The 27,026-nt window shown below is 48.8% G+C and overlaps 1 protein-coding gene across 1 annotated transcript in view; it reads right to left on the reverse strand.

The window, feature by feature from the left end:
• Window positions 1-15,635, reverse strand: part of GAD1 (glutamate decarboxylase 1) — a 40,159-nt gene extending 24,524 nt beyond the window's left edge. Inside the window, exons 1-5 of the mRNA XM_004744054.3 lie at window positions 15,262-15,635; window positions 13,683-13,827; window positions 10,337-10,399; window positions 4,567-4,725; window positions 2,995-3,237 (exon numbers count right to left, since the gene is read on the reverse strand). Coding sequence (XP_004744111.1) covers window positions 2,995-3,237; window positions 4,567-4,725; window positions 10,337-10,399; window positions 13,683-13,764 — 547 coding nt within the window. The 5' untranslated portion in view covers window positions 13,765-13,827; window positions 15,262-15,635. The remainder of the gene's footprint in view (window positions 1-2,994; window positions 3,238-4,566; window positions 4,726-10,336; window positions 10,400-13,682; window positions 13,828-15,261) is intronic.
• Between the last annotated feature and the right edge of the window lie 11,391 nt (window positions 15,636-27,026).

Below are 27,026 nucleotides of genomic sequence, written 5' to 3' on the forward strand. Positions count from 1 at the left end.
AGGGGTACAAGGAAAAAAATGGAGGGGGAATCTGTGAAGAGATACTAAGCAATTACAATGAAGAGAACTTGCTTGGATCCTGACTCAGACGAATTGTAACATTCATGAGACCACTGGGAATTTGAGCACCGACTGGATATTTGATATTAAGGAACAGTAAATTTTGGATTTTTTTAAATCAAACAATGATATTGTGGTTATTTATTTATTTTTAAAGATATATTTTTTTACTTGAGAGAGAGAGAGTTCTTGAGGAGGCATCTGGGTGGATCAACTCCTGATTTCAGCTCAGATCATGATCTCAGAGTCATGAGATCGAGCCTGAGGCAAGCTCCACACTCAGTGGGGAGTCTGCTTGAGATTCTCTCTCTCCCTCTGCCTCTGCCCCTGGCCCCCTCTAAAAGAAAAGAGTTTTTGAGAATGAAGAATATTTATGGATTTATGGATGAAATAGTATATCTGAGATTTGCTTCCACATAATAGAGAAGAGAGGGAGGGGGAGGGGTCGAAGTGAAACAAATTTGTCGGGAGCTGGTAAGAGTCGAAGCTGAGTGTTGGTTCCAGAAGGGTTCATTATACTATTCTACTTCTCTACAAGTTTAAATTTTTCTATTAAAAAAAGGTGAAAAAGAAGAAAAACTAAGGAAGTTTGTACAGCTACTGTGATGGAGGGCTGACCAGTGTCTGTGTCAGGTCATGAAGAATCTATACAATTCTGGTTCCTTTGTTTGGAAATACTTTATTCATTTGTAAAGAAATTTCCAAATACCATCATCCTCTCTTCACAAACTGTGCCCTGCTCAGTATGTTTTCACTATTAAAGCCCAATTTATTATTTTGGCTGAGTAGTAATATCCTTTAAGAAACAAAACAAAACAACCTACCTTCCACTTTGTGTAACTCTCTGCGGGGTTTACCTGATTGCCATGATCTACATCTAAATTCTGTCTCTGCAAGCAGGAGGTGTGTTCTCCTGTGGCGGCAAGAGTCTGCCTTCCCGGGGTCAACGCCCTGAGATGCAGCAGAAGGTTTCACAGGGCCTGGGAGGTCATGAACTCTGAATGGAAGTACCTGCTCCCAGCCATGCTGAAGGGCAGGGATGATCGGCTGCAGGCTAACTAAGTGAAGTCCCACGTGGGACCCACAGGGCCCATGCTCCTATGGCCATGTGATGCTTCTGTTTTGTAGGCAATAGGAGCTACTAGTTATGACAAACCCCCATGTTTTTCGCTTTAATGATCCAAGTACATGGTCTCATCTCTCTGAGAAAGTGCGCACAGAGAGGCCTGACAAAACAAAACAAAACAAAACAAAAGCCACTGGGCTAAAGCAAGCCCAGCTAAGACATCCAGGGAGAATCGGGATCCTTCTTTGATCTAGCTGTGTAATACTACTCGATCTCCATCAGGAATAGGTTAGCCATCAGGCCAAGGTGAGCCGTAACTAAATTGATGCGCGTGCTTTTCTTTAAAAATCAAACACAGACCTTATAACATAATTAAGCCTTGTCCATTCTGCAGTTAATCGAGGAAGCTACACTTATTTCCGTGGCCTTGGCAGACCTCATAAGCAGTCTGGGATTCCTTATTTAAAAATGCCTCTTTGAGTGACCTCATTATTTCATTACAACACTCTGTATTTGACACCCGAGAGTCTTACCCAGCTCTGTCACCACCAAGCTCCCTAGTCTTGGCCTTAAATCTGTCTTCACGTGAAAGGGATCACAGAGGAGAGTGAGAGAGAGAGAAGAAAAAAGAATGAGGGGCTACCAGGGGCTCCCCTGTGGGGGCAACTTGGCCAGGCCCTGCCAGTTCCTGCAGCACTGTGTGCCCAAGGGCTCAGGGAAACCAGGCTGCTTCTGGGGAAAGACAGCAGTGAGAAGAAAGCATTGTTTCCCTCCTAGGCTTAGAAATAGCCGGATAGGGATCCAGAAAGTCCTTGAACTTGAGCCACTTCACCTGAGGCACCTGGGAAGTAAGCACTTTGGTCAGGACCACTGATAAGAGAGAGTTCCTATAACATGAAAAGGAGGCAAGAGGGCTTCCTCAAGGGCCCCCTGTTAAAGATATGACTTGGAGAGTCTGAACTCCAGAAACTGGAGTAAGATGCAAATGGTGTATGTGTATGTGATACTTTTGCCTAGCCAGCAGAAGGCACTGTGGGTTGCACTGTGTCCCTCAGAAAGATATGTTCAAGTCCTAACCCCTGATTCCTGTGAGTGTGACCTTATTTGGAAAGAGGGCTTTTGCAGATGTCATCAAGTTAGGGTGAGGCCATAACTGAATGCAGCAGGCCTAATCCAAAGATTGGTGTACTCATGGGAAGAGAACACTTTGGATACAATCACAGGACACCAAGGGAAGATGAAGGTAGGGATTAGAGTGATGCATGTGCAAGCCAAGGAATGACCTCAACCACCAGACACAGGGACAGGCAAGGACAGACCTTCCCCAAGAGTATTCAGAGACAGTATGGCCTGGCGCACCTAAATTTCAAAATTCCAGCCTCCAGAACCGTGAGAGAATACATTTCTGTTGTTTTGAGTCCCCTAGTGTGTGGTCATTTGTGGCAGCAGCCCTAAAAAACTAACATAGAAAGGGAAGGCACTGGGCCCAATCCTCCCCAGTGTTAGGGACAGGCAAGTGTAGGATTTATCAGAATGAAATGGGCATGAAACAGAGAAGAGAAAAGAAATAGGGGGCAGGTCATTCTGCTCTTTTCAGATTGTGAATAAATCCAAAGAATGAAAACTCTTTATACAGAACTTGACACAGCCTCATGTGGTTGTATTTTTAAATGTATGTTTTCAACAAAAAATGATGATGAGCTCTTGCCTAGGTAGGACCCTCCATCCCCGGGCACTGCCCAAGGTTGTTCTGTGGTCACTGAACTCACCACTACCTTCCCTCACTGCCGGGGTTCCCCTAGTTGACCGGCAAGGATGTGATGGAGCGCAAGGCTCCTCCCACATGTCCCTCTGGCTCTCACCCTTACCTGTACGGACCCCATACTTCAGGGTGTCTCTGCAGTCAACCAAGATCTGCTCCAGGGACTCGGGGTGGTCCGACAGCTCCAAGTTGAAGCCCTCCATGCCTTCCAGCAGCTGGTGTGGGTGATGGAAGTCCAGCACCTTGGTGGAGCGGTCGAATGTCTTACGGACATAGTTGAGGAGTATGTCTACCACTTCCAGTAGGAACTGCACAGTTTGCTCCTCCCCGTTCTTAGCTGGAAGCAGATCTGAGCGGGGGGTAAGCCAACAAGTGGTTATGGCTGGGCTCCTGTCTAGGTTTCCTCAGCCCAGAAATCCCAAATACCAGGCCTGGTATCTCTACAGACCTAATTTACTCCGGGTTATGTATACGCATGGGTAATGTGACATACCATCTCCCCAAAAAAATACACACATGCCGGCACACAGAGGTTTTGCATACACTTTCTGAAGGTTGAAAGACTTTCTGGTAGTTAGGCTGCTCATAGATGGAGAGCTTTGAGAAGCCATGAGTGGCCAGTCACAGCTGTTGTCCACTTCAGAATGACTGGGCACCTGTCAGGAGCGTGATGGAGGCCTCTGCCCTGCTGCCCTGCGACCAGGTGTGTCTCACTACATCTGATTCATGCACTGGCCTTCTGGTTGACCATTATAATACACTTGATTGTTGATGGTAGAGGCTGAGATCCCCCTTGCAGAGTAGTCCTCTGTAGTGTCCTTAGAAAAGAAGAGCTCAAAGGTGGGCCTCAGAGAGGTGGGAGAGGGAACTCCCACATCTCTCTCTCTCTCTCGACCTCATCCTTTGGGCTTGGGCACTGGAATGTCCAGGGGTGATTTTGGGTACCAGCCTCTGGTAGACATAGTCAGGTTGGGTTAACCTGGGAGGAGAACCAGAGGGGGCACGACAGAAGTTTTCGGCCCTAATTCAAGAGCAGATTGGCTTTACATGATGCTCTGTGTAGCTTCCCTGGATTATCTCTGAGGATTAATGAAGTCTGACTGACTGTTTGGACCTGGCCTACAGGGAGTTAATGGAAGGGGACAAAAAGGGATTTATTTTCAAGCTGTTCAGGAGAGATGAGGAAAGAAAGCTCTCCTCAGATCAGAGTTGTGGGGGCAGCAGGAATAATGAAAGATCTCCAAAAGGAAAACGAGTTTCAGAACAACACGTGGTCATTGGGCCCAGGCACACAGCTTCCCCCAGAGTGATTTTGTCATTGTTGCTGACCTTGGAAGATAAATGCTATTATGGGAATCACTGGGTTTTCCTTATATGTGAGATTCTTTCGGATTCTGAGAGTCTACGAAACCATATTTTTCCCTGCAAGTGTCCCGAGTTGACGGTTTTTACCGACTGCCCTCATCCAGCTTCCAAAATGATGAAGTCCTGGGCCATACGGAAGAAAGGAGATATTATACTTAAATACTAGGAAAACCGTTTCATGACAGTTCAGAAGGAGTCATGATAGTTTTGGTCAAGGAAGTAAATTTCAGGAAAAAGTCAAGAAACCTACTGGATAGTACTGGACAGGACAGGGGAGGGTTGGGGAGTGGGGAGAGTAGGAGGTGGGGACTACCTCGAGCAAACAGGTTGGAGAAGTCGGTCTCCGTGCGCCGGAAACGGCCATCCCTGTCACTGTTTTCACAGGAAAGCAGGTTCTTGGAGGACTGCCTCTCCTTGAAGGCGCTCACAAGCCGGCTCTTCTCTTCCAGGCTATTGGTCCTTTGCAAGAAGCCTAGAGCACAAGAAGCTAGGTCAGAAAGAATGCACTGAATTCCCAGCCTCGGAGGGTCAGCTGCCAGCCCAGGTCCACTGTTCAAGCAGCGTTCTTGCTTCCTGAGAAGAAGCTGAGTGTCTGCATTTTATACATAAGGGCTTTGGCACTGCTGGCCTTCAGGCGGGGAAGGGGCAGTGCCAAGTGTCATCAGTGGCACAGACCCAGTCATGCAAGAGAGAAAAACAGAAAGCAAAGCCCATTCCCCTCTCTGACCATGACTCTGAACTCAGAATTAAGTCAATTGGACAGCTTCCACTCCAGTAACCAGCTCCAGGATGGGGCTTTAAGGGGAAAGACACAATTGGAGAGGATGCTGCTGGCACTGGGTTTATGGGCTGTGCAGCTGGAGGAAGGAGGGGGCGAGGACCAGCAGAGGGAGGAGGCTGTGAGGACCAGCACTGGGGGTTAGGGAAGATGCTTTCCTCGGGTACCAGGTAACACTCATGGGGTTGAATATAAGTGTGATTTCTCTGACCCATGCCTGAAGTGAAGTTGTCTCCCCACCACCCCCCTCTCCTTGAATAAAGGTCTTGGGGAAAGAGATAAGGAAGCATACAACCTCATGTGTGATGACATTTCATCCTGGAAATACTTACTGAGCACCTAGGGTGGAAAAGCACTTTGCTAAACATCTAGGACAGGGGACAGATGAAGATAAATGAGACAGATCTTCTACCCTCCAGGAACTTAACAGTTTGGCAGATGGGAACCAGTGTTGTAACAAAGCCAGAAAGCCTTCCAGAACCCCACAGAACTGAACTTGGAGCCCAGGGCAGGGTACAAAGCACCTCACCTCTGCCCCTCAGAAGGAGTAGAAATCTCTGCTGCCTGAGGTGAGCAACACAAACACCACTGGTGGCAAATGGAGAAGCAGGTTGAGGCAAAAAAGCTGGAGACTCTGCCAATGAGGAGCACACTCCTTCCCCTAGTACCTACACCCATTCCATCTGGGGCTCAGGACCTGCTGACCCCCTCCTTCCCTCAGCATCTCTTCCAATTATGCCTCAAGCTTAACCCAAAATGCAACACACTGAAAAGAAGAAGAAAGTTCTAAGCTTCTTAGTGACCCCAAAGCTGTCTTTGTAGATACCAAGATCCTTGGGGAGTCATGCACATCACAAGACAGGCTTGGAGGAAAGTCCCAGGAGGTTCAAGGAGAGGCAAGTTAATCTGGGGAATTCAGCTTTACTTCCCCAGGACTGCAATTCAGCGGCAAGGGGTGGAGGAAGGAGGGATGCAGGGGAAGGCTGCAGTGATTGGACTCCGCCCACGCACAGGAGCAGGGTCTATTTTTGGAAGGAAGAAAGGTAGAGGCACCAGGCCTTTCATTGTTCCAAGCGCCTTGTAAACTTATCGCTGAAGCCCCCAAGGACAGCGGGAGGGGGTAAGACACTGTAATAGAGTCTACACTTGGCGGTAAAGGTGGGGGCTTGTATCCTGGTCCTCACCTTCCCCCCTGCTTTCTGAATTCCCCATACAAAGCCCAGAGTCCCAAACCAGGAGCCAACCCTCATTTACCAGAAGTGTGTTAGGAGCACTCGGCTCCTGAATTCCAGGACCGCTCCCTGGCACCTGGAACAGTGAGCTATGGAATTTGCCAGGCTGAAAAGACCAAATCCATGGGCCTAATGGAGGTGGGGTCCTGCCCACTGAACTCCTACTCTTCAGGTGTCTGACCTCTGGTTGGCTCTGTCTCATTCCTTGGGAAAGCCTTCAGTCTCTAGAGTGAAACCCCTTAGAATGCCTTCCTGGGCAGCGGCAGGACCTATGACCTATGACCTGACTTTGGATATTAGCTTCCAGTCTGACACAGGCAGTCCCAGAGCTGTCCTGATAGGATTGAGAGATAACAATTATGACCCAACTTTAAATCTGCATCTCATCCCTGGACCACACTGTTTGGGGTGCACTAGGAATCTGTATTTCCTATAAATCCTATATTTACCTTTTGAAAAGCATACTTACGATGCATTATAAATTGTGTTCAAAACCACTAATTTGCTAATATGAACACTTAATGCATATTATTATCAGAATAACCATATCTTGGAAGGTATTTGTTTTCTAAAATATCAGACCCCTCAAGAAAAGGTAAATGACCGAGTTCTCTCCAGGCTCTGAGAGGCTCTGGAAAGAAACGTATGCTTCTCCAAGGGTGACCAGGTGGTGGATGATATTGAAGTCCGTGCTTTGAACAACTTCCCTGGCTAGCCAGGGGTCCTGGAAGCACAGCTCTCTGAGACTGAAGCAGACTGTATTTTCTCCTGCTCTGCATGCCACCTGTGAGGACCTAGTTTCAACAACGAGTGACTGGTAACCCAGCATATGTTGAGCATAACTCAACATTCCCAAGAGGCAAAAGGAAAAGCAGAGGGAAGCCAAAGCTGCACCTGACTTTGGTCAGCTTGTCGCACCCCAGTTAGCTTTAAGGGGAGAACAGGAGGCAACCCCTGTCATGACTGCTCCTCTGGGCAGAGGGGAGATCCTGAGGCTGGTTCCTCACCCCTGCTCCCAAACTCAAAGGCCTGGGGTCCCATTGAGTGGGTAGGAGTGTAGGGAACTCGGGAACACTTCTCTTGAGCAGGTCTATGAGCTGTGCGTGGCAGAGGGGCACACGGCCAAGGGGGGAGATTGGGGCTGAAGCTCATCACCCCTGCTCTTGCTCAGCAAGATGTAGAATGGAATTGCATCTTCTTAAAGGAAGGAACTCTTTTTTCTGATTTTTATGTGCTGAAAATACCTTGCCAGATCTCCCCCATACCCACCCCAACTTCTTATTTCAAGAGAAGCCAGAAATACAGAATATTTGAAGTCTTTCTCTGTTTGAAAGTTATACCGCAACTGACACATCATTAAACACACACACACGCACATACACACTGCATGGGCTAAATAAAACAGCTCATAGGCTGGGGCTGGCAGCCAGTTTGGGACCTCTGCATGTATAAGTGATGGAGGACCAAGGATACACTGGGAAGTTAGCAGAACCCAGGGCCCCTGCATTTCCTTCTATTTGTCATGCGCCATGCTTGTAGCTACCCCACTCTACCTCTTGGCAAACCCTGGGTTTCTTCTACCTGATTATTTTCCCAGGGGATTCTGCCTCCCAAGCAAAGAGTACCACTGGTGAGAACCAGAGCCTTCTTTGCAGCTTTCTTCCCTGGCTTCCAGAAAAGGGAGGTAGGAGAGGGGCTGGGAATTGAATCGTGGCAAGGTACTGAAGGTGTTTATGAGGGTCACCCAGGGCAATGGATTTGGAGGGGAGAAGAGGACAATTAATTCCATTGCTGTCTTAATGCGAAAGCTCAAACCAACCTGGAGAGTGTGTAGAAGGCATCATCCAGGCTCCTGAATGTCTGGGATGAAGGGAGTTGGGATGTCCATGTGTGGAGGTGAGGGGTTGCCGGTGGATTCAGGTCTAATCCAAAGACTGCACTTTGGAAAGCCAGAGTTCCCCCAAGGTCCAGGGTGGAAAGTAAATCCGCCTGGTGTTTTTGTTACCTTTCAGAATCAAGCCTAATGTGAAGCCTCCGAACCTGTGGCCCCCAAATCTTGCATTTTAGTGGAAGGCAATTTCCCCCTCAACAGACTACCAGCCCTTCCTCCGGTCAAACGGGTCGAAGTTTTCCTGAAACCCCTGAAATTGGGGTGGGGGTGGGGAGGAGGTGTTTACGAACAGGGAAGAAACTCTGAGGATGGCAGCCCCCAGAGGTTCAAGAGCTCCCCCTCATAATAAATTAATGCAAACTCGGGGACCCCTATTTCCAGACCCAACGAAGCTCAACTCTTTCTTGCCCGTTTACCTTGTGAGGGCACTTAGGGCGTGTTTTCGGAGGGGGCAGTAGATCTTTTCTTCCCCTAACTTGGAAGGGGGCCTCGGGGGACACGGCCCACGGCACGAGGCGGGGCCCCGGGAGTGCGGGGCGGACGAAGGTTGCCCGCCTGGCAGGCCCAGCACCGCGGGGAAGGCAGCCCTCACCCCAAGTCTCCCCCACCCGGCTGGCGACCGCGGTGGGCGCCTTGGGCTCGCTCAGTTCTGCTTGCCCGCCCGCATGACAATGACGGCTGCAGAAGCGGAGCGCCGTGGCCGCCGAAGGGACCGGGCGCAGAACGGGCCATTAAGCCGGGAATGGCGGCTGGGGGAGGGGGCTATTTATAGAACAAAGCTCCGCCGCGGCCAGCTGCGGGCAAACGCCGCTGCAGCCCCGGCCTAGCCCCGAGGGCCTCGTGTGCCGGGGAAAGGGCCAAACCCGGGGCCACCCCGCGGCCGGGCTGGGCTCTCCCCGGGGGATGGCTGCGTCGAGGAGCTGAGCAGCGATTCCTCGCCGTGGATCAAGGGGACAGAGCCCTAGAAGCGTACCAAGGGCGCCTCGCGGCAAAGCGGGGAAAGGAGGCTGGTTCCCAGGAGACGCTAAATCTCCCCTGTCCGCTCTGGCCCCGGCCGCCGCCTTCCTCGAGTCCCCGGACGCAGAGAAGCTGGAAGAGCAGGACCGGGAACGCGGAGCGGCCGGCTCGCGCCGGGGCGCTCGGGGCGGGGGCAAGGGAGCCCCGCGCCCGCTCGGCCGCTATCTCCCGCGAGCAGCTGCTGACGGATGGCTCTTTAATAAGCCCCTCGTTAATCTTCCCCCGCCCCTCCACCCCCTGCCCGGGGACGTCCGTATTTTCTGGCCCGATAAGGCTAGAGATTTTAGACGGTGAAATGTAGCAAGGAAAGCAAGTGCTCATTGTTCAGCCGGAGTCACTCAGCTGTGTCCCTTCGAACAAATCTCCTTTTTTGCTTTAAAAAAAATGACATCCCTTGGGCGTTTTCATTTCAGACCCTCGCGTCTCCGGAGAACGGTTCTTTTTCCTCTCTAGCTCCCAGATCTATTTGTCTTCCTCTCCGCTGCAAATCGTGCCCGACACCCCCTTCCTCCTCTGGCGGCCCCACGCCCCCGCCTGCCCCCTTTTCCTTCCTCCTCCTTCAAGGGCAAGCTCGGCAAACCCTCTGGCCCGGGCGCCACACCTCCCCCAGGCAGGCCACTGTGGGCTGCAGGCCAAGAATGAAAGAACGAAATCTGAATCCGTTATGACATCTCGGGGCACATTCTCGAGCTGGGGAGGCCACCTACGCTGGCGGGTAGGGTGGAGGCGACGAACCAGCCCGCGCCTCAGGCGGAACCCATGCCTTAGGCCTGCTCTCCAGGAAAACCAGACCAGCGCTGGTCTTAACCCGACCTTCCCCACGCAGGTAGAGCGCGCGCTTAGGATCGGCCCCGAAGCCGGCAAGAAGAGCGGGGCTGCCGCGCGGGGGCGCTATGCTCGCGCTCTTGCGCCTAGATCCGGGAAGCCCCGCAGTCTCCTGGTAGTCCCGGACTCCAGCGAAAATGCACCCCCCAGCCGGGTCAAGGGAAGGCGCAGGAGGTTAAGACTTGTAAAGGGGCGTCTCTCCAGGCGTCGGGGCTGTAGGTACTTTAGAAAGCCAAGCCCAAGAGCCGGGATCACCTTCCTCTGGCACCCCACTGTCCCAAACCCTCAAAGCCCCAGAGCTGCGCCGCCCTGCTGGGCCCCAGCGGGCCCTTGCACTCACCGCAGATCTTGAGCCCCAGCTTTCTGGTGCATCCATGGGCCACGCCGCACCAGGTGTCATATGCTGGAAAGCAAAAGAGGTGCTATCAGTGAGGTTCGGAGCGTGGGGGACTGGGTCGAGGGCAAAGGTAGTCTGGGGAGGAGAAGGCAGGTCTTTCGCCAGTGCTCCTCGAGAAAAACTCCTTCCTAAAAAGAGCAAGAAGCCAGATGCGTGGGCCGACGGGCAGATTAGTGCCCTTCGAGTGCCCATGACACTCCCTTCCTGCTCCCACTTTGAGGTATAGAATGGTGTCTCTGAAAGGTCAAGCACTCACGCGGCCCCCAGGCCTCCAAGCAACCTGGGCGGGGGAGCTGGAGAAGCGAGATTCTAGTGGACCAAGTACCAAAGACCAGGCCAGGCCGTTCATGTTACCCAGCACCCATCCGCCCGCCCCGTCCCCTGATCTCCGCTCTGCAGCCTGGAACGGCGACCACAGCAGCCCGGAAAGGGAACACAGAGGCATCTGGGACCAAAACGTCTCATAATTTCTTGGCGGGTCTCCAGCCCAGTGGCAGCTTAAAATAAACTGGCATGAAATGGGGTCGCGGAAGAGTTCAGGAATTAATTGGGTGAAAAATAGTATTTGACTAGATGATCGGGCTCGCATGGCTGCTCTTCAGTCGGACCCAGAGCTGGGAAACAATAGTGCGCCTCCGGTCCTCATCCGGGATCCCCTCTTCCCAACCTGCCCCTCATTAACCCTTCCCTCTGACATCTCGGGTCTGGAGCTGGCGAAGGCAAAGGGAATCAGTAGCCTTTCCTCTGGGTCCGAATGGCAGACCTAGGAGCCGTTGTGTTTTCCTTCTTTACCAGACTGTTCTCAGACTCCTCGGGGTCTATCCTGCCCTTGGGATTCGGCTTGCAAGAAGGATCACGGGGGTGTCCGTGGGGCCCGCGCGCGCCGGTGCTGTGGGACCAGCGTGAAATTCCCTTCGTATCTCTCAAAGCAAGGCGCTTCCAATCCCTCCCATCCCCCACCCCGCCCGGGTCCGAGCTTTCAGCTCCGCGCGACTGTTGGCGGCGATAAGGAGAGTGACATCCATTAAACTCGAGGCACAACAGAGCCCCAGCGGGGAGAAGAAATAGACCGACGTAAGCGAGACAGCGTGTCACAGATGGAGTTCCTGCCACAGACAGGAAATCGGTGCGAAAGCAAAATCCTTGTAATAATAACTGGCGGGTAAAGAGTTATTTCCACTCAATAAAGTGCTTTCGCCTTAAACGCCATCTCAGCTAATCCACAGAGCAACCCTATGAAACAAGAAGAGTGTTCACCTAAGACTTATTTTACAAATAAAACAGATTCAGAGAGGTTATGCGATCTTTCCAAGGTTACTCAGCCGGGGCATTGGGGTTCAGACCCAATGCACCGCCTTTCGGAGTTGGGGGTTACAAAAGGGCAGGGAGAAGGGGTTGCTGGAGCAAGAGGCTAATTAAGATTGTGCGTATTGATCAAGGCCACCGCCCAGGAGACCTTGAAGGGTGAGAAAGCGGAGCCCGCTAGGCGGGCGAGGGTGTGTCTGCAAGGGAGGACGAGAGCAGTAAAAAGCCCGGCGTGTGCTTACAGGTTGGAGTCCCCACCTACAGCTGGGCTGCTGGGGCAGACGGCGGGGTTCTCGGGACGGGTGCTGCATGCTCTTCCCAGGCAGGGTCCTCAACCTCTGCCTCGGTGCCCTCCGTGCGCACCAGGCCATGTGCGAACTCAGGTCAGCGCCTCCACTGGTTCTCAGAACAGAGGTTAGGCGTCTGTGCTCTACCGCCCGCTGCGGTGGGGAGGTAAGGTTAACCTGGGTGGGGTGGTATGGGGGCAGGACTCTGAGGTGGGTGAACACAGCGGTCGCTCTGCCCTCTCGGGGCAAAAAGGGGGCGGGTAATGTCGGGAGGTCTGGAAAAGAAATCCATCAAGGCCAGAGCAACAGACAAAGGCGGGCAGGCCTCATTCCTCCCGGCCTGGTTAGGCCACCTCAGCAGCCAGTGCCCGGCTCGCGTGCCACCAGAGCTGGCTGCTCTCCCGAGCCCTTCTTTGTTGTGTGGGTAATTGTAGCTCGCCTGGGGGGTGGGGAGAGGGAGCTGCAAAGGGAACTGAAACGCAACCTCAGGATTTAAGACAAGGCCTCCGGGACAGGGGATCCAGTGGCAGCGCCAAGGAGAGGGGACTCGCGGGATGACATTCTCCCATCTTCGTTGATGGGAACAATTGACATTTTCTGAAGCCCACAGAAAGTGCCATAAAAGCATAGCAATAAGCCCTTCTAACCACACTGCCATTCCTAAGCCCCTCTTATACAGAAAATCTGGGGCTGTTACTACTGGAGCTGATAGATTGAGGGGAGGGGACTCATTTCAATCCAAGGTGGAAAAAAAGAAAAATAATTCCTTCATTGCCAGGCTTCTACAGGAAGGCTAGGAAATAAATCTGAATTAAAGACAGGTTCTGGAAATGGGCTGAAGAGCACACTGAGCTAGAGGTGGGGAAGCATAGAGCCCTCTTCCCTCCTTTTATCTGGTTCCCCTTTTCTTCTCTTTTGCCGACCTGTCAATTGCTGACAGATCTCTTACCCTGGAGAAAAGAGAAGGGCGCTCTCTCCTCCCGCCCAGCGAAGCTTCTTGTCGCTTCCTGGCTCCCAACCTCTCTCCACTCAGGTTGCTGCCCGCTCCTTTTTCTTTCTTTTCTTTTTTCTTTTTCTTTTTGTCTGAGATGTAATTAATTGTCTGAAATGTCGAGGCTCAGTCTCAAACCGTTTTATGCACCTTTCTCGCCCCTGGGTTCTCCCTCAACCGTCAATAGCTCGACGCAAATTTGGAGCAATTAGGGACCCCGAGTTTTCTAAAAGCTGCAATTAACGTCGCAATTTCCGCTGATTATAGACTTCGAGCACAGCTCAGGGGTAAAGGAGGGGGTCAGAGCTCGGCTCAACGAGAGCAAGAGACAGAAAACTCTCTATTCCCGCCGAGACTACAGTCTCCTCACACCGCCCTCTGCCCTGACCCCTGTCGTCCCACAAGCCAAAGAAATCACACACAACAAAAAAACACTCTCCCCTCTCGTCCCTCCCCCGAAGCGAAGCCCCCAAGGATCGCCGCTGCTCGAACCTTGCGTGGCTCCCACTTTCCAGCGCCCCAGAATCGCCTGGCATTTCTGTCAGTCAAACGACCTCTGGCCGAGACCCAGGTCAGGGCCCCATTTCTTTTCAGCCTCCATCGTCTCCGCGCTCCCCCTTCCCTTTTCACCAGCGCAGCCTCCTCACGTCCCAGCGCCCCCATCTTCCCCGCAGCCCGTTTGATAGGAAACTGGGGCAGAACCTACTTGTAGGGCGCAGGTTGGTAGTATTGGGGTCCGCTCCCGCATTCGAGGAGGTTGCGGACGAAGAAGGGGTCGAAGACGCCATCAGCTTGGTTGTCCCGGGGCCTCTGCTGTCCGGGGTCCTCCGCGAGTCGGGCGCAGGAACAGGCTGCAAAGAGAAGCGAGAGCAGTGCGGGGAGAGCTTCCGGGGTCCCGCGCGGGAGGCGACAGAGCGGTCGGGGGGCACCGACGCTCCCCTCAGAAGTCTGGGCTTGGGACAGAGAGGCAGAAGGAAGGGCACCTAACAAGCTGAGTCGGGGTGCGCCGAGGGGAGGAGGAGACGTGCGCACGAGCTCTGGGACTCCGGCGCGGGGAACGTAGCCCCGGGCTGCTCTCCAGTCTGGCGGCCGAGCAGGGTGACCTGAAGTGCAGCGCAGAGACTAGGGGAGCCCAAGGCCAGTTCAGGACGCAGGGGTACGGGGGATAGGGCTAGCAGGGCAAGGGAGGCTCAGTGCGCGATTTTCCAGCCGAGCCACGACAAGCCCCATTGGGCTCTCAGCAGCCGGAGGGCGGGCGGGCGGGCGGGGGGAGTGCGCACGGGGCGGGCACGTCTGGTTCGGTGTCTGGTTCCCGTTGTTGTGTCTGGTTAATTCCCTGGAAAGAAGGAGGCTAACTGCTCCGAGGACCGGGGACTTTGGTGAGACAAGGTGAGAGGAAAAAAGGGTCCATATTTTTACGTTCTCTCTCGGATTTGGTCGGGGAAGAACCACAGTCACCTTGCACTCTAGACATCCAGAAAGCAGCGGGTCGGAACCTTGTCTCCCTCTTGTCCCACCCTGTTTTGAGCTGTCTGGAAGCCTAGGACGAGTCTCAGTCCGGGTTTGTGTTCCCTCTCCACCCAACTCTCGGAGGTCCCAGATTTTTCGCTGTACAAAGCCGAAGAGGTTGAGTGAGGCAAGAAAGGGAAACATTACTGGGGGAAACGAACTTGGCCTCTGCTCTCTGAAGGCGGCAGACTAGGATCCGTGCGCGACGCCGCTGTACTGCGCTCGGCGCTGGCGCGGTGGCTACCGAAGGCCCCGGGACTGAGGTGCCGGCCAATCTAGGTAGATCTAAGACCCCGCAGAGTAGCACCTGCTTGCCACCACCTTCACAAGCACCCTGGGATCCGACACCTAGCCCTGCACGCGCGCTTCTGCTGTAACGCGGGCCACGGTAGACCGCAGCTTCTGGGGAAGTAACAGGTTACTGCTCGGAGTCGCGCCTTTGGCTTCTGCTGTTCAGGAGCCCTCTGGTGAGACAGGGCTCTTAGTCGGGAAGGGATGGGGAAAATCTCTCGCAACTTCAGCGCGGGTGTCAGCCTCTGGGCATCCCCAGGCGTGAATTTCGCTGGTGGGGGTAAGGTGGCGGCCAGGTCGGGGGTCGCTGCGCCGCGCACCAAGGGAGAGCTGGGAGTCGGGCAGATGGGACGCGTTCTGTTAGGGAGGGTAGATGGCGGTCGCTGGGAGTGGGGCTTGGCCAGGAAACCGCGGATGAAGAGGAGGATCCAGCTGAACAGCTGAAGCCGGGCACTGGAAGTCCAGGCGGCCGCGCGATTACCCACCTGGGCTAGGCAACAGCAATCCCGGCGCTCCTGCTGCTCCTCTGCGCAGCGCGCAGAGATCCGCTCGGCCGGGGCCCTGCCACAGGCGTAATCTTCCCGGCGTCACCTCCAGCTGCCGCCCGGCCCTCGCCAGCACCGTCCCGCACGCGAGCGCCGAGAGGAGAAGAGAGCGGTGGGGAGAGGCAGCTGGTAGGCTTCGGGGGAGGCGGGGGCGGAGTGGGGAGGCGGGGACGGCTCCGCGGGGGAATCACGAGGCCGTTTCTCGCGGGGGCAGCTCGTCGGCAGAGCGGTGGGGCTCCTTTCCAGGTGCCTGATAGCCTCTGGAGCTTTAAAGGGCGATTATAAATCAGATCACGCTTTGGGGCCCGGAAAAAAAGGGGGGGCCCTATGAGTAATCCAGAACGTACTCAACGTGCTCTTTTTTTTTTTTTTTTTTTTTTTAAATAGAGGGTGCGGATAAGACGAGGGAAAAGATAATTCCTATGAGGAGTTCTGCCTCGTTGACTGCTTCTTCTTCATCTCTCTCCACCTTCCCCTCCCCCTCCCATATCTTCGAGAAGACTAGAACAGTGGCTTTGCCTCAATTCCTTTCTTTGTGATTCCCCCAAATCTACCACCCCGCGACTCTTTCCCGAGTAAAATCGAGCTCTGGCGTTGGGTCCTCGCTGGCTCTCTGCTGAGCCAGGATTGTTGTAAAAGCAAGGGAGAACGAGAGGAGGTTGGCACGGTGGAGACCCCATCTCCCTTCACGTCAGTTTCTTCATCCAGCTCAGAGCCTCCCCGAAGTACTTCACTTGAGTACCGCTACCCACTGCCGCCCGCAGAGAAAAGGTTCCGTTTCCCGCCCACTATGCACTCCCTGCTAGCTTTGGTCCCCTAGGTAATGGGGGAAGAAGTCCTCCTGATTGATCACAGCTGAAGGTTAATAACACGCACGAGTGCTGCTCCAAACCAACGGGAAACCCGAGCACAGAGGCGGCCCCAGGGGCGCGGGGGGGGGGGGGGAGGGTGGGCAGCGGACCGTCCTTTCCTGCTCTGCCTTCTCTCCTCGCTCTCCCGACGATTTTACTCTTTTAAGGATTCTCCCTTTGCGTTATTTAATCATATTTAATGAATTGCCCCTCACAATAAGAAGGCGTTCACCGGAAAACTTCCACCAGGGGGCGCCAGGCACCCAGAGACCGCGAGGCCCTGTGCCGGCGGGGTCTTCTCTCCCCGCCGGAGCTAACACCTGGAAGGGATGTCTGGACTCTTACTCTCCCGCCTCTTCAAGCCATCCCTTAGCCAGCCTCCTCGCTAATGTTCCTCCCCTTTCCTCTACCTCTGTTTCTTTTTCTTTAGGCGGGGAGGAGTTGATCTTTGTGTGTGCTGGGTGATAATGTGTAACCAGTGATTCCTTCAGTCGTTTCACAGTGATTTTCCCCCTGTTGTGATGCAGCAGGCAGGGGTTATTTATGGACACGTCTGCGGCCTTGCTGGTCCAACCCAAGCCCGGCCCTTCTTTCTGAAGGTCTTATCTCCTTTCACCACGACTGAGGGGATGCAGAAAATCTTACAAATAAGAGAAAATTCCCTAATAAGATCGAAGATTCCTCCCGGAGAAGATACAGTCCCATTAGGAAGAGGACTCGGGCTCTGAGGTTCGAAATAACCGCGTTGCCCTTGATCCTAAAGAAAATACTGTCGTCCTCTTTCCACCTCACAATAAAAGCTCGGGCACTTTTTAAGGACACAAAAGCATCCTGAATGGCCGGCAGGTAGTCGCAGCAGCTCTGGGCGCCCGAGCTCCAGGCTGGGCAAGGTGGGCGTGCCCACTCCACGAGAAGGAAAGATCCCTTCAAAACCTTGCACCGCTAGGCTTGAAATGTGCGGTTTACTCCGAATTCCACCCACGCCCCCTCCTCAAGCCTCCCTAAATGAGATGGTTGCACCAATCAGAGATCCCAGTGCCCGTGCTAAATCATGGAAGACGCAGGGAGCAAGGAGACTGACGGGAGAAGGCAACAAATCTCGATGCCCCTCAGGGTCCGTTGTTCCAGAAAGATGCCTGCTCGCTGTCTCTTCAACCCTCTCCCGAGACCTGAGATTCCCCGGAGAGAAAGATTCGTTTACTTTCACCTGTGGCTTGAGACTGAGAAATTTCAAGCCACTCCCTCTTCTGACTCCAGTGTCCAAAATGTTCACCCCAAAGTTTTAGCCGAGAAAATGATCCCGTTGGTAAAAGAAATCTACAAAAAGCAGGTATTACAAATGAAAGTTGAGTCTGTCCAGCTGCGAGAACATCCCTCCCTTTCTCTATGGAGGGGGAGGGAGTGAAGTCTCGTCCTTAATTTAAAAATGTTTAACTAAATATTAGAAATTAGGTAATTAAACGAATATTTATTAATCACTTATTATGTGACAGGCTCTGTTCTCAGGGAGTTTTACACTGTTCCAGCAAGTTATATTATCTCTGCACCAGTGGAGTTAACATTCCAGTTAGTCAGGGAAAGTAACAGACTTGGGGTCTTACGGTTTTGGTTTAATCTCCAATTCTCTCCCATTCCAATCTAGACTCCTGGGCTCAGCGAGATGTTAAGGAACTAAGGGCCTGGAGTTAAGAGTCAGTTCCAGCACACTGAGTTGGGAGACAGGGCAAGGCTTTGTCAGTACCACGGACAGCACCCGCCGTCCGGTCCCTTAGGCCTCCCCTTAGTCGGTCTCACTCACCAGCTCTCAGCCAACCCGCCCCAGACACCCTTCCCCGCCTCCCTCTCGACTGTAACTGCTGTGTTTTTCCCCTGTTGGAGTGGGGGCTGGGAGAATAGAGTATTTCGTCCTCTCCTTTTCGGTAAGAATTTGTAGTGAGGGTGGTTGTGGTTGTCTTTTGGCTCTTTAGAACATTTGGAATTCATATTTTTGTTTGGTTTTCACTATTCTTTTTGTCTGTTATTACTCCTGGGTGTGTGGGGGAGGAGATGCTGTGGACAATGGGGGTGGAAAATAGATATCCTCTACGGGGACTCCAACGGGTGGCAAGGGGTGGTCCGGAAGGGAGTGGTGTCCGCCCAGCTGTTTCGTTTGCGTTTGATGTAAGGTTTAGAGCTTTGAAGAAACGGGAAAGCGGAGCCCAGAGGCGGAAGAAGTGGGCGAGCACGAGCCCTCCGGTCTCTCCCGGGTGTTAGGGGTTTCCGAGCCTGCAGCCCCGGCTACTGGATCAGGTCCACCCAGAACAACCTTCCTTTAGGTCAGCGACGGCTGGGACTTGGGAACATGAACCTCCGCCCACAATGCCCTTTCCCAGGGATGTTTAAAGATATTCCAATCGGATTTGGAGCTGAGCCTTTCAGCAAAAGAAAAAAGGAAATGGGTGGGAAGAGAGTGAGGCGTGGAAGGGGGCCCGTACAGGCTGCGGGGGAGATTTTTATGCGTAAAATATGGTCCACGTCAAGGTGAGTAAATAAGAAATGTCACTTTTTTTTTTTTTTTTGACGCATTTGGCGTTTTTAGCTTTCAGGAAAGGTAATTTGGAGCCACGGCGTCGGTTCATTTCAGCTGGCTCTTTAAGGTCTATTTTAAGTACCTAATTTATGACCAAAAAAGAGGGGAAAAAATGGCAGTGCTCACCGTTTAAACGTCTGTCTCTGAAATGAGGGCTGTGGAAAGCGTTGTTAACCTCACGCTCGGCTTTTCTTAAGTCGAGGCTAAAGCCTATTCAGTGTGTTGTGTACTTTAAAGATAGTTTCCAAATTATTCTGGACTTTCTTTTAGGACCATCGCTAAATCGACACCCCTACCTCAACAGATCACACCATACTCACTCCTGAGAGGCAAGAAAGGGTTAAAAGGGTGGTGGGGAAGTCAGGATTTCAGCCAGAACGCTGGAAAGGACTCCGGAAATTACAATCTTTTCTTTGAATGAAGAGAGCTGAGTTCCTCAGATAATCGTCCAATGGTCCCTTCCTCCTTGGTATTCAAAAGATGAAAATATTCTAATATTAAAGAAATTAATCAAGGAGGACACAATGATTTGTATTTGGGCAAATCTTGGGTCAATCTTAAACCCGATTCCTGCTCTTCCAGACACGCAGAGGGACCAGCAGGTGGCGATAGATTACAATTTCTGAGAGGAAACTACAGCCCCCACAAGGGAGCAGTTCTTCAAGGAAAACTGCAGGCCCTTCCCGTTCACTTTCCTACCCTGCCATATTTCACAAAGCAGCCCTGTTTGATTAAAATGCTGAGAGATGCTGCTGGAAGTGGCCTGAGGCACCCAGGGTCTCTGCCCCTTTGGTGAAAGAGAAGGGAATGTGAATATCCATTTCTTTCCACAGAGCTTTACCCCAAAGTATAGGAGCTCTTTGATAGAGGCAAGATATTTCACTGCAAAAGTGGAGACCAAAGAAGTAACAGATCTGGAATGCAATTCTGACAGAGAGCTTTTAAGATGTATCTAAGTTTTCTGCTCTTCTCTCAGCAAAAAAAACTTTAAGGCAAAATCAGTCTTTTCTCAAGAGAGTGGGATGGAAAAAAGTTGATTTCCCACATAAGATGATTTGGTGAGGGACGCCTGGGTGGTTCAGTTGGTTAAGCAGCTGCCTTCAGCTCAGGTCATGATCCCAGTGTCCTGGGATCGAGTCCCACATCAAGCTCCTTGCTTGGCAGGGAGCCTGCTTCTCCCTCTGCCTCTGTCTGCCTGTGCTCGCTCTTGCTCCTCTCTCTCTCTGACAAGTAAATAAATAAAATCTTTTAAAAAAATAAGATGATTTGGTGAAATGGTATAGAATGGGAGAATGGCTACAGTAATATTTTATTCATTTCTTTCAGTGCAAAAGCTTGTAACTGTTTAACATAAGAAGTTAACCTTTGTTTTTAGATGTAAGTGACTGGAGACTATTGTTTATGAGAAGGTTCTGGAAGGTTCTGACTCAGTCATGGAAAATCTGAGAACTTAAATTTCTGCTTCAGATTGGGTTCATTCCCTAATTCTGGCCAGTTGTTCATGGAAGAAAACTGGAAATGTAGTTCCTTTTATGTCAAGAACTTACAAGTAAGAGCTCACTGGAAAGTATGCATAGCCAAAGTTCTCACCTGTATCATCTGCAAATCAGTACCATGGGTTTCTCCAAAGCAGTCAGTCACCTGGAGCTCATTCTTTCTATCTTACCCTCAGTTCCAAGACTGAAGTCCTGTTTTTTTTGTCTTTGGGTAAGGCGGGGACCCTTTAGATCTGAATAACCTGAAATATCAAGCAATGCCTAAATATGTGGGTTGAATGATAATCAACATCTTCTCACCAAGGCTATAGGCACATTATCTCAACTTCAAAGCCAGGGACAAGTCATAAACAAGCAGCTGAATAGACAATATATTCATAAAATCTTCAGGTGGCCTTCTGGAAGGCACCGAGCAACTGAGGAATGAGTGTGCAGTCATTTTGCATCTGTTGTTTTTCTTGTTATATCTGGATTCAGATGAGTTGAACAGAAAATGTAGAGAAGGAAGAAGTCTCAAAAAGTCAGAGCCATCTACTGGACCTCAAATAGCCTACAAAGAGCCACCAGTTACATTAGTATTTAAGCCATCGCTCTAATGATTATAAAAGATCTCAATTTAGCAAGTTTTGCTTTGAGACCGCTTTCTCAAAGTGTTCTTTTAATTCTGTTTGGTACATTATTTTTAAATATTTTTCTTCTTATTTTCTTTCACTGGTGGGTTACAAACTAAGAGAAGGTAGCTTTAGGATGATGATGCTGCCTGCTGATTTGTGTATTCTGCCTCACCTTTGGATAAGTTCTTCTGACACCAATAGGAAGAAATTGAATTTGGTGACTGTTATGATGAGAAAGAGATTTCCTTATAATACACTGTCCAGTGGTAGACAGGGTACTATGAAATTTATCAAGAGTTATCATTTTCAAATAATCCTTTTTATGGAAAGACGTTTAAAATAATTTTTATTAAAGGTGAAGATACACTTAGGGACCTGAGAGTATGAAACAGAAAAAACTTCATTTCAGAGTAGAAAAGGAGGCCAGTTAAAATATTAAAAAAGGAGGAAAGGGGCCCATGAAATTAATCAACTATTTGTTGGGGAGAAATAATTTTCTCTGCTTTTCAAGGTCTTTCTAGTTGGACAACGAATCAAACTGATACAAGACAGATGAACAGGAGAAAATTAAATTTTGTTCTGTTCTTAAAGGAAATCCACACAGACATGAAATTCCAAAGATAGGCAGGCAAAATGAGGAATATATATCATCATGAACTAAGGAGAAGAGATTAGGAGTCTGGGACCTCAAAGGGAAGGAATGCAATTCACAGGAAGGTGAAAAAGAGTAAACATTGTTTACCAACAAATGCTTACTGAGCCACTTAGGAAAATGTGACATAGAAAATTTGATCAAATAGGCTTTGTTAGGTTCCTCCTTGTCTACCACACCTATTTCATATTATACTGTAGTTATGTATGGTGACAGCTCTCTTCTTGGAATTTAGAGAATATCTAAATTCTTTTTAGGCAGCTGATGAGGAAGTAAAGAGCTTTTTCTGAATCTGCTGTTTTTTTTTTTTTTTAATTGCTTTTTAACTCAAAAGAATCTTTCTGTGTGTGGTTCCCACAATGGTCAAATTCATACTGATAGAAAGTAGAACAGTAGTTGTCTTGGCTGGAGGGAGGGGGAATAGAAGTTATTATTTATTGGGCATAGAGTTTCAGTCTGAGAAAATGAAGAAGTTCTTGATATGGATAGTGGTGATATTACAACAATATGAAAATACTAAATGCTACTTAACTATACACTTAAAAATGGTTAACATGGTAAAATGTATGTTATGAATATTTTACCACAATAAAAAAGTGATGCATGCCCATGAAAAAAAAAAAGGATAAATAAAAAGTATAAATTTAAAAATAAACTCTTTTACCTACCTCCCCTCCTCAACTACCTAACCCGGGGATAACTATTGAAACCAGTTTCACTAGGTATACCTTGGAGATATTGAGGGTTCAGGTTCAGACCACTGCAATATAGCAAATATCACAATAAGCAAGTCAAATGAATTTTTTGGCTTCCCAGTACATATAAAAGTTATGTTTACATTATACTGTAGTCTGTTAAGTGTTAGCATTATGTCTAAAAAATCTAACATACAAACTTTAGCTCAAAAATACTTTGTTAAAAAATGCTAACCATCATCTGTGCTTTCAGGGAGTCATAATCTTTTTGCTGGTGAAGATTCCTTCCCAGATGTTGACAGCTGCTAACCAATCAGTTGTAGTTGGTGAAGGTTAAGGTGACAATGGCAATTTCTTAAAATAAAACAATAATGAAATTTGCTGCATTGATTGACTCTTCCTTTCACGAACAACTTCTCTGTAGCATGCAATGTTGTTCCATGGCATTTTACCCAAAGCAGAACTTCTTTCAAAACTGGAGTCAATCTATCAAGCCCTGCCACTGCTTCATCAACTAAGTTTATGTAATATTCTAAATCTTTGTTTGTCATTTGAACAATCCTCATACCATCTTTACCAGGAATAGATACCATCCCAAGAGACCACTTTGGTTGCTTAGCCAAAGGAGCAACTCCTCAGGGGCGCCTGGGTAGCTCAGTTGGTTAAACATGTGCCTTTAGTTCAGGTCATGATCCCAGGACCCTGGGATCCTGCATCAGGCTGCCTGCTCAGTGGGGAGTCTGCTTTTCCCTCTTTTCTCTGGCCCTCCTCCCTGCTTGTGCTCTCAGTTTCGTTCTCTCAAATACAAAATCTTAAAAAAAAAAAAAAGAAGAAGGAACTCCTCATCTGTTCAAGTTTTATCATGAAATTGCAGCAATTAAGTCACATTTTTAGGCTTCACTTTTAGTCCTCTTGCTATTTCTATCACATCTGCAATTACTTCCTCCACTGAGTCTCGAACCCCTCAAAGTCATCCACGAGGGTTGGAATCAACTTCTTTCAAACTCCCGTTAATGTTGGTATTTTTACTTCTTTTCATGAATATGAATCACACATGTTCTTAATGACATCTACAATGGTGAATCCTTACCAGAAGGTTTTCAATTTACTTTGCCCAGATCCATCAGATGAATCACTATCAATGGCAGGCAACTACAGTCCATAAAATGTATTTGTTATACAATAAGACTTGAAAGTTAAAAGTTCCTCTTTTATCCTTGGACTGCAAAATGGATGTGTAGTAGGCATGAAAGCAACATTAATCTCATTATATATCTCCATCAGAGCTCTTGGGGAACCCGGTGCATTGTCAATTAGCTCTAATATTTTGAAAGGATTTTTTTTCTGAGCAGTAGGTCTCAACAGTAGGCTTAAAATATTCAGTAAGCAATATTATAAACAGATATGCTGTCATTCAGGCTTTGTTGTTCCATTTATAGAGCATAGGCAGAGTGGATTTAGCATAATTCTTAAAGGCCCTTATTTTTTTCAAGTTTTAATTTAAATTCATGTTTATTAACATACAGTGTAATATTAGTTTAGGTGTAGAATTTAGTGATTCAATAGTTCCATATGTCACCCAATGCTCATCACAGCAAGTGCACACCTTAATCCCCAGCACCTAGTTGACCCATCCCTCCACCTACCTCCCCTTTGGTAACCAGCTGTTTCTTCTCTATCATTAAGAGTCTGTTCTTGGTTTTCCTCTCTTTATTTCCCCCTATGTTTGTCTGTTTTGTTTCTTAAGTTTCACATATGAGTGCGATCATATGGTGTTTGTCTTTCTCTAATTTTGCTTAGTTTTATATTCTCTAGCTCCACACACATTGTTGCACATGGCAAGATTTCATTCTTTTTGATGGCTGAGTAATATTCCAGTATGTGTGTGTACGTATTTATCCACTCATCAGTCAATGGACATTTGCATACTTTCCATAATTTGACTATTGTTGCTAATGCTGCTATAAACATAGGTGTGCATGTATCCCTTTGAATTATTAGTTTTGTATCCTTCGGGTAAATACTTAGTAGTGTAATTGATGGGTCGTAAGGTTCTACTTTTAACTTTCTGACACAATTCCATACTAATTTCCAAATGGCTACATCAGTTTGCCTTCCTACTAACAGTGTAAGAGGATTCCCCTTTCTCAGTATCCTCGCCAACTAAGGCCCCTTAGGTTTTCAGAATGGTGAGTAAGCATGGGCTTCAGCTTCAAACCACTAGCTTCATTAGTCCCTGACAAGAGGGTCAGCCTTTTCTTTGAAGCTTTGAAGCAAGGCATTGACTTCTCTCTAGCTATGGAAGTGCTAGATGGCATCTTCCTATAGAAGGCTGCTTTGTCTACATTGAAAATCTTCTGTTTAGTGTAGCCATCTTCATTCATTATCTTAGCCAGATCTTGGATAACTTGCTGTAGCTTCTACACAAGTACTTGCTGCTTCATTTTGCACTTTTATGCTGGGGAGATGACTTTTTCCTTAAACTTGTGAACCAACCTCTGCTAGCCAAGTCTTCTTCTGCAGCCCCTCACCTCTCTCAGCTTTCACAGACTTGAAGAGAGTTATGGCCTCACTCTGGATTAGGCTTTGACTTAGGGGAATGTTGTGGCTGGTTTGATCTTTTATCCAGACCACTAAAACCTTCTCCATATCAGCAAGAGGGCTGTTGCACTTTCTTATCATTTGTATGTTCACTGAATTAGCACTTTCAATTTCCTTTAAGGACTTTTCCTTTGTATTCACAACTTGGCCTAACCGGTGCAAGAGGCTTAGCTTTCAGCCCATCTCAGCCTTCAACATGCCTTCCTCAGTAAGCCCAATCATTTCTAGCTTTTGGCTTAAAGTGCAGGCTATGTGACTCTTCTTTTCACTTGGACACTTAGAGGCCATCGTGAGTTATTAATTGGTTTAGTTTCAACATTATTGTGTCTCAAGGAATAGGGGGGCCGGAGGACAGGGAGAGAAAGAGGAGGGTAGGTCAGTAGAGGAGTCAAAACATACACATTTATCGATTAAGTTCACTGTCTTATATGGGCATAGTTTATGGCACCCCAAAATGATTACAATAGTGACACCGAATCACACACAGATCACCATTAACAAACATAATAATGAAAATGTTTTAAATATTGTGGGAATTACCAAAATGGCACCAAGAGACCTGTTCAATGCACGTCCCCACAAACCTACAATTTGTAAAAAACTGCAGTATCTACACAGTGCAATAAAGCAAAACACGCTAAAATGAGGTATGTCTATATTTCTATTTTACACATACTATGAACTGGCCCAAGGATCCACCAATTCCCCTTTCTTGGCTTTGAGTAGCCATGATTCCTTGGAAACTCAAGAGCCCAGTTTGGCTTATAGTCTTAAAAGGATTTTATTGTTTTCATGCTTGTTATGCTGTGGCATGGGCATTGGGTAGGACTCTCTTGACTGTAATAGAAAATCTGAAACAAATAGGCTTGCATGGTAAGATGTCTTACATAAGATATTCAGAGATACGGCAGGTGTTAAACCAAAGTTAGCCCCATTACAACTCATATCCCATGGCAGCTGGGGAGTTCATTAGGAAAGCCAATCAGAGAGAATGTTCTCTCCTTAGTCTGGGCAGCCTCATCCTACCTGTGAACTCTTAGTACCTCATGATATAAGACACTTGTCCAGAAACCCAAAACATTCCCAGTAGATCTAGGCTTTCCTTTACATCTGGCACTATGAGTTATATTCAAGCATTCAATCTTATTGAACATCAGTATTTTAGGCAAATACCAAAATGATATAAACCTTACAGATCAACTAGGGTAAAATTAAAGGGAAAAAAAAACCCCACACTTCAGTGAAAGGAATGCAAGTTGTCACCTTGTTTAATATATAAAGAATATAGGATAACTGAAGGGTTTATAAGGACCAATACTGGAGAAAGAAGGAGAGGCATCTCTGGTTCCATGCTTGGACTGCTGGGGCAACAGAACCAACCACCACACAATAAGGTTGTTACATGCATTTTTGGAGATATTAGATAGGCTTTACTTCACAAATTATCTCCCTTTCTTCAAACTGTTTCTCCCTACTGACCTTTTAGGGAGGGAAGCACAGGCGTGAAGGGCAGGGCAGTGTTAGATTAATATAACCTGGTCTTGGAATACCTTGCACTCTCCCTTTCCAACCTGGACCCAGCAGAATGGCTCTCTCACAAAGAAGAGCAGTGAGGCAGTGAGAAGGGCCCCTCTGCCACCAGTGAGCCAGTGACCAGACCAAAGAACACACCATCAACGTTCACAAGTGCTTCATCCACGTAATAAGCTTTAAGAGGTATGTTCTTCAGACCTTCATAGCGATCTGGAAATCTGGCATGGAGGAGATGGGAATTTCTGATGTACTCATCGACACGAGGCTCAACAAAGAAAATAGGGAATGCCCTATAAAGGAATATATTGTATTTACATGCAGTCTGCCAGAAAATGGAATGAGGATGAAGATTGCCACATAAACTCTATATACATTAGTTACTTATGTACCTATCACCACTTTCAAAAACCTAGTCAGTCAGTGTGGATAAGAAGTGACCAGATGGTCAAACCATTATGACCACCACATATACCCCAAAAAGATCCCCTAGATTTGAATCTGTTAATTCCCAGGTATATGATCTTGAGTTATTCTTAATTTCTCTAAACCCCAGTTACTTCAAATGTAAATGGAAGATAATAATGCCCACCTGTACAGGTATTATAAAGATGAAAAACATTAACATATGGAATGCTTAGTGCAGTGCCTAGTGCATAATGGTTAATCAGTACATGTAATCATCCTTCCTACTAAA

The sequence above is a fragment of the Mustela putorius genome, unplaced genomic scaffold (genome assembly GCF_011764305.1).
Source record: "Mustela putorius furo isolate JIRA1106 unplaced genomic scaffold, ASM1176430v1.1 tig00003869_pilon_pilon_pilon, whole genome shotgun sequence".
NCBI classification, from domain to species: domain Eukaryota; kingdom Metazoa; phylum Chordata; class Mammalia; order Carnivora; family Mustelidae; genus Mustela; species Mustela putorius.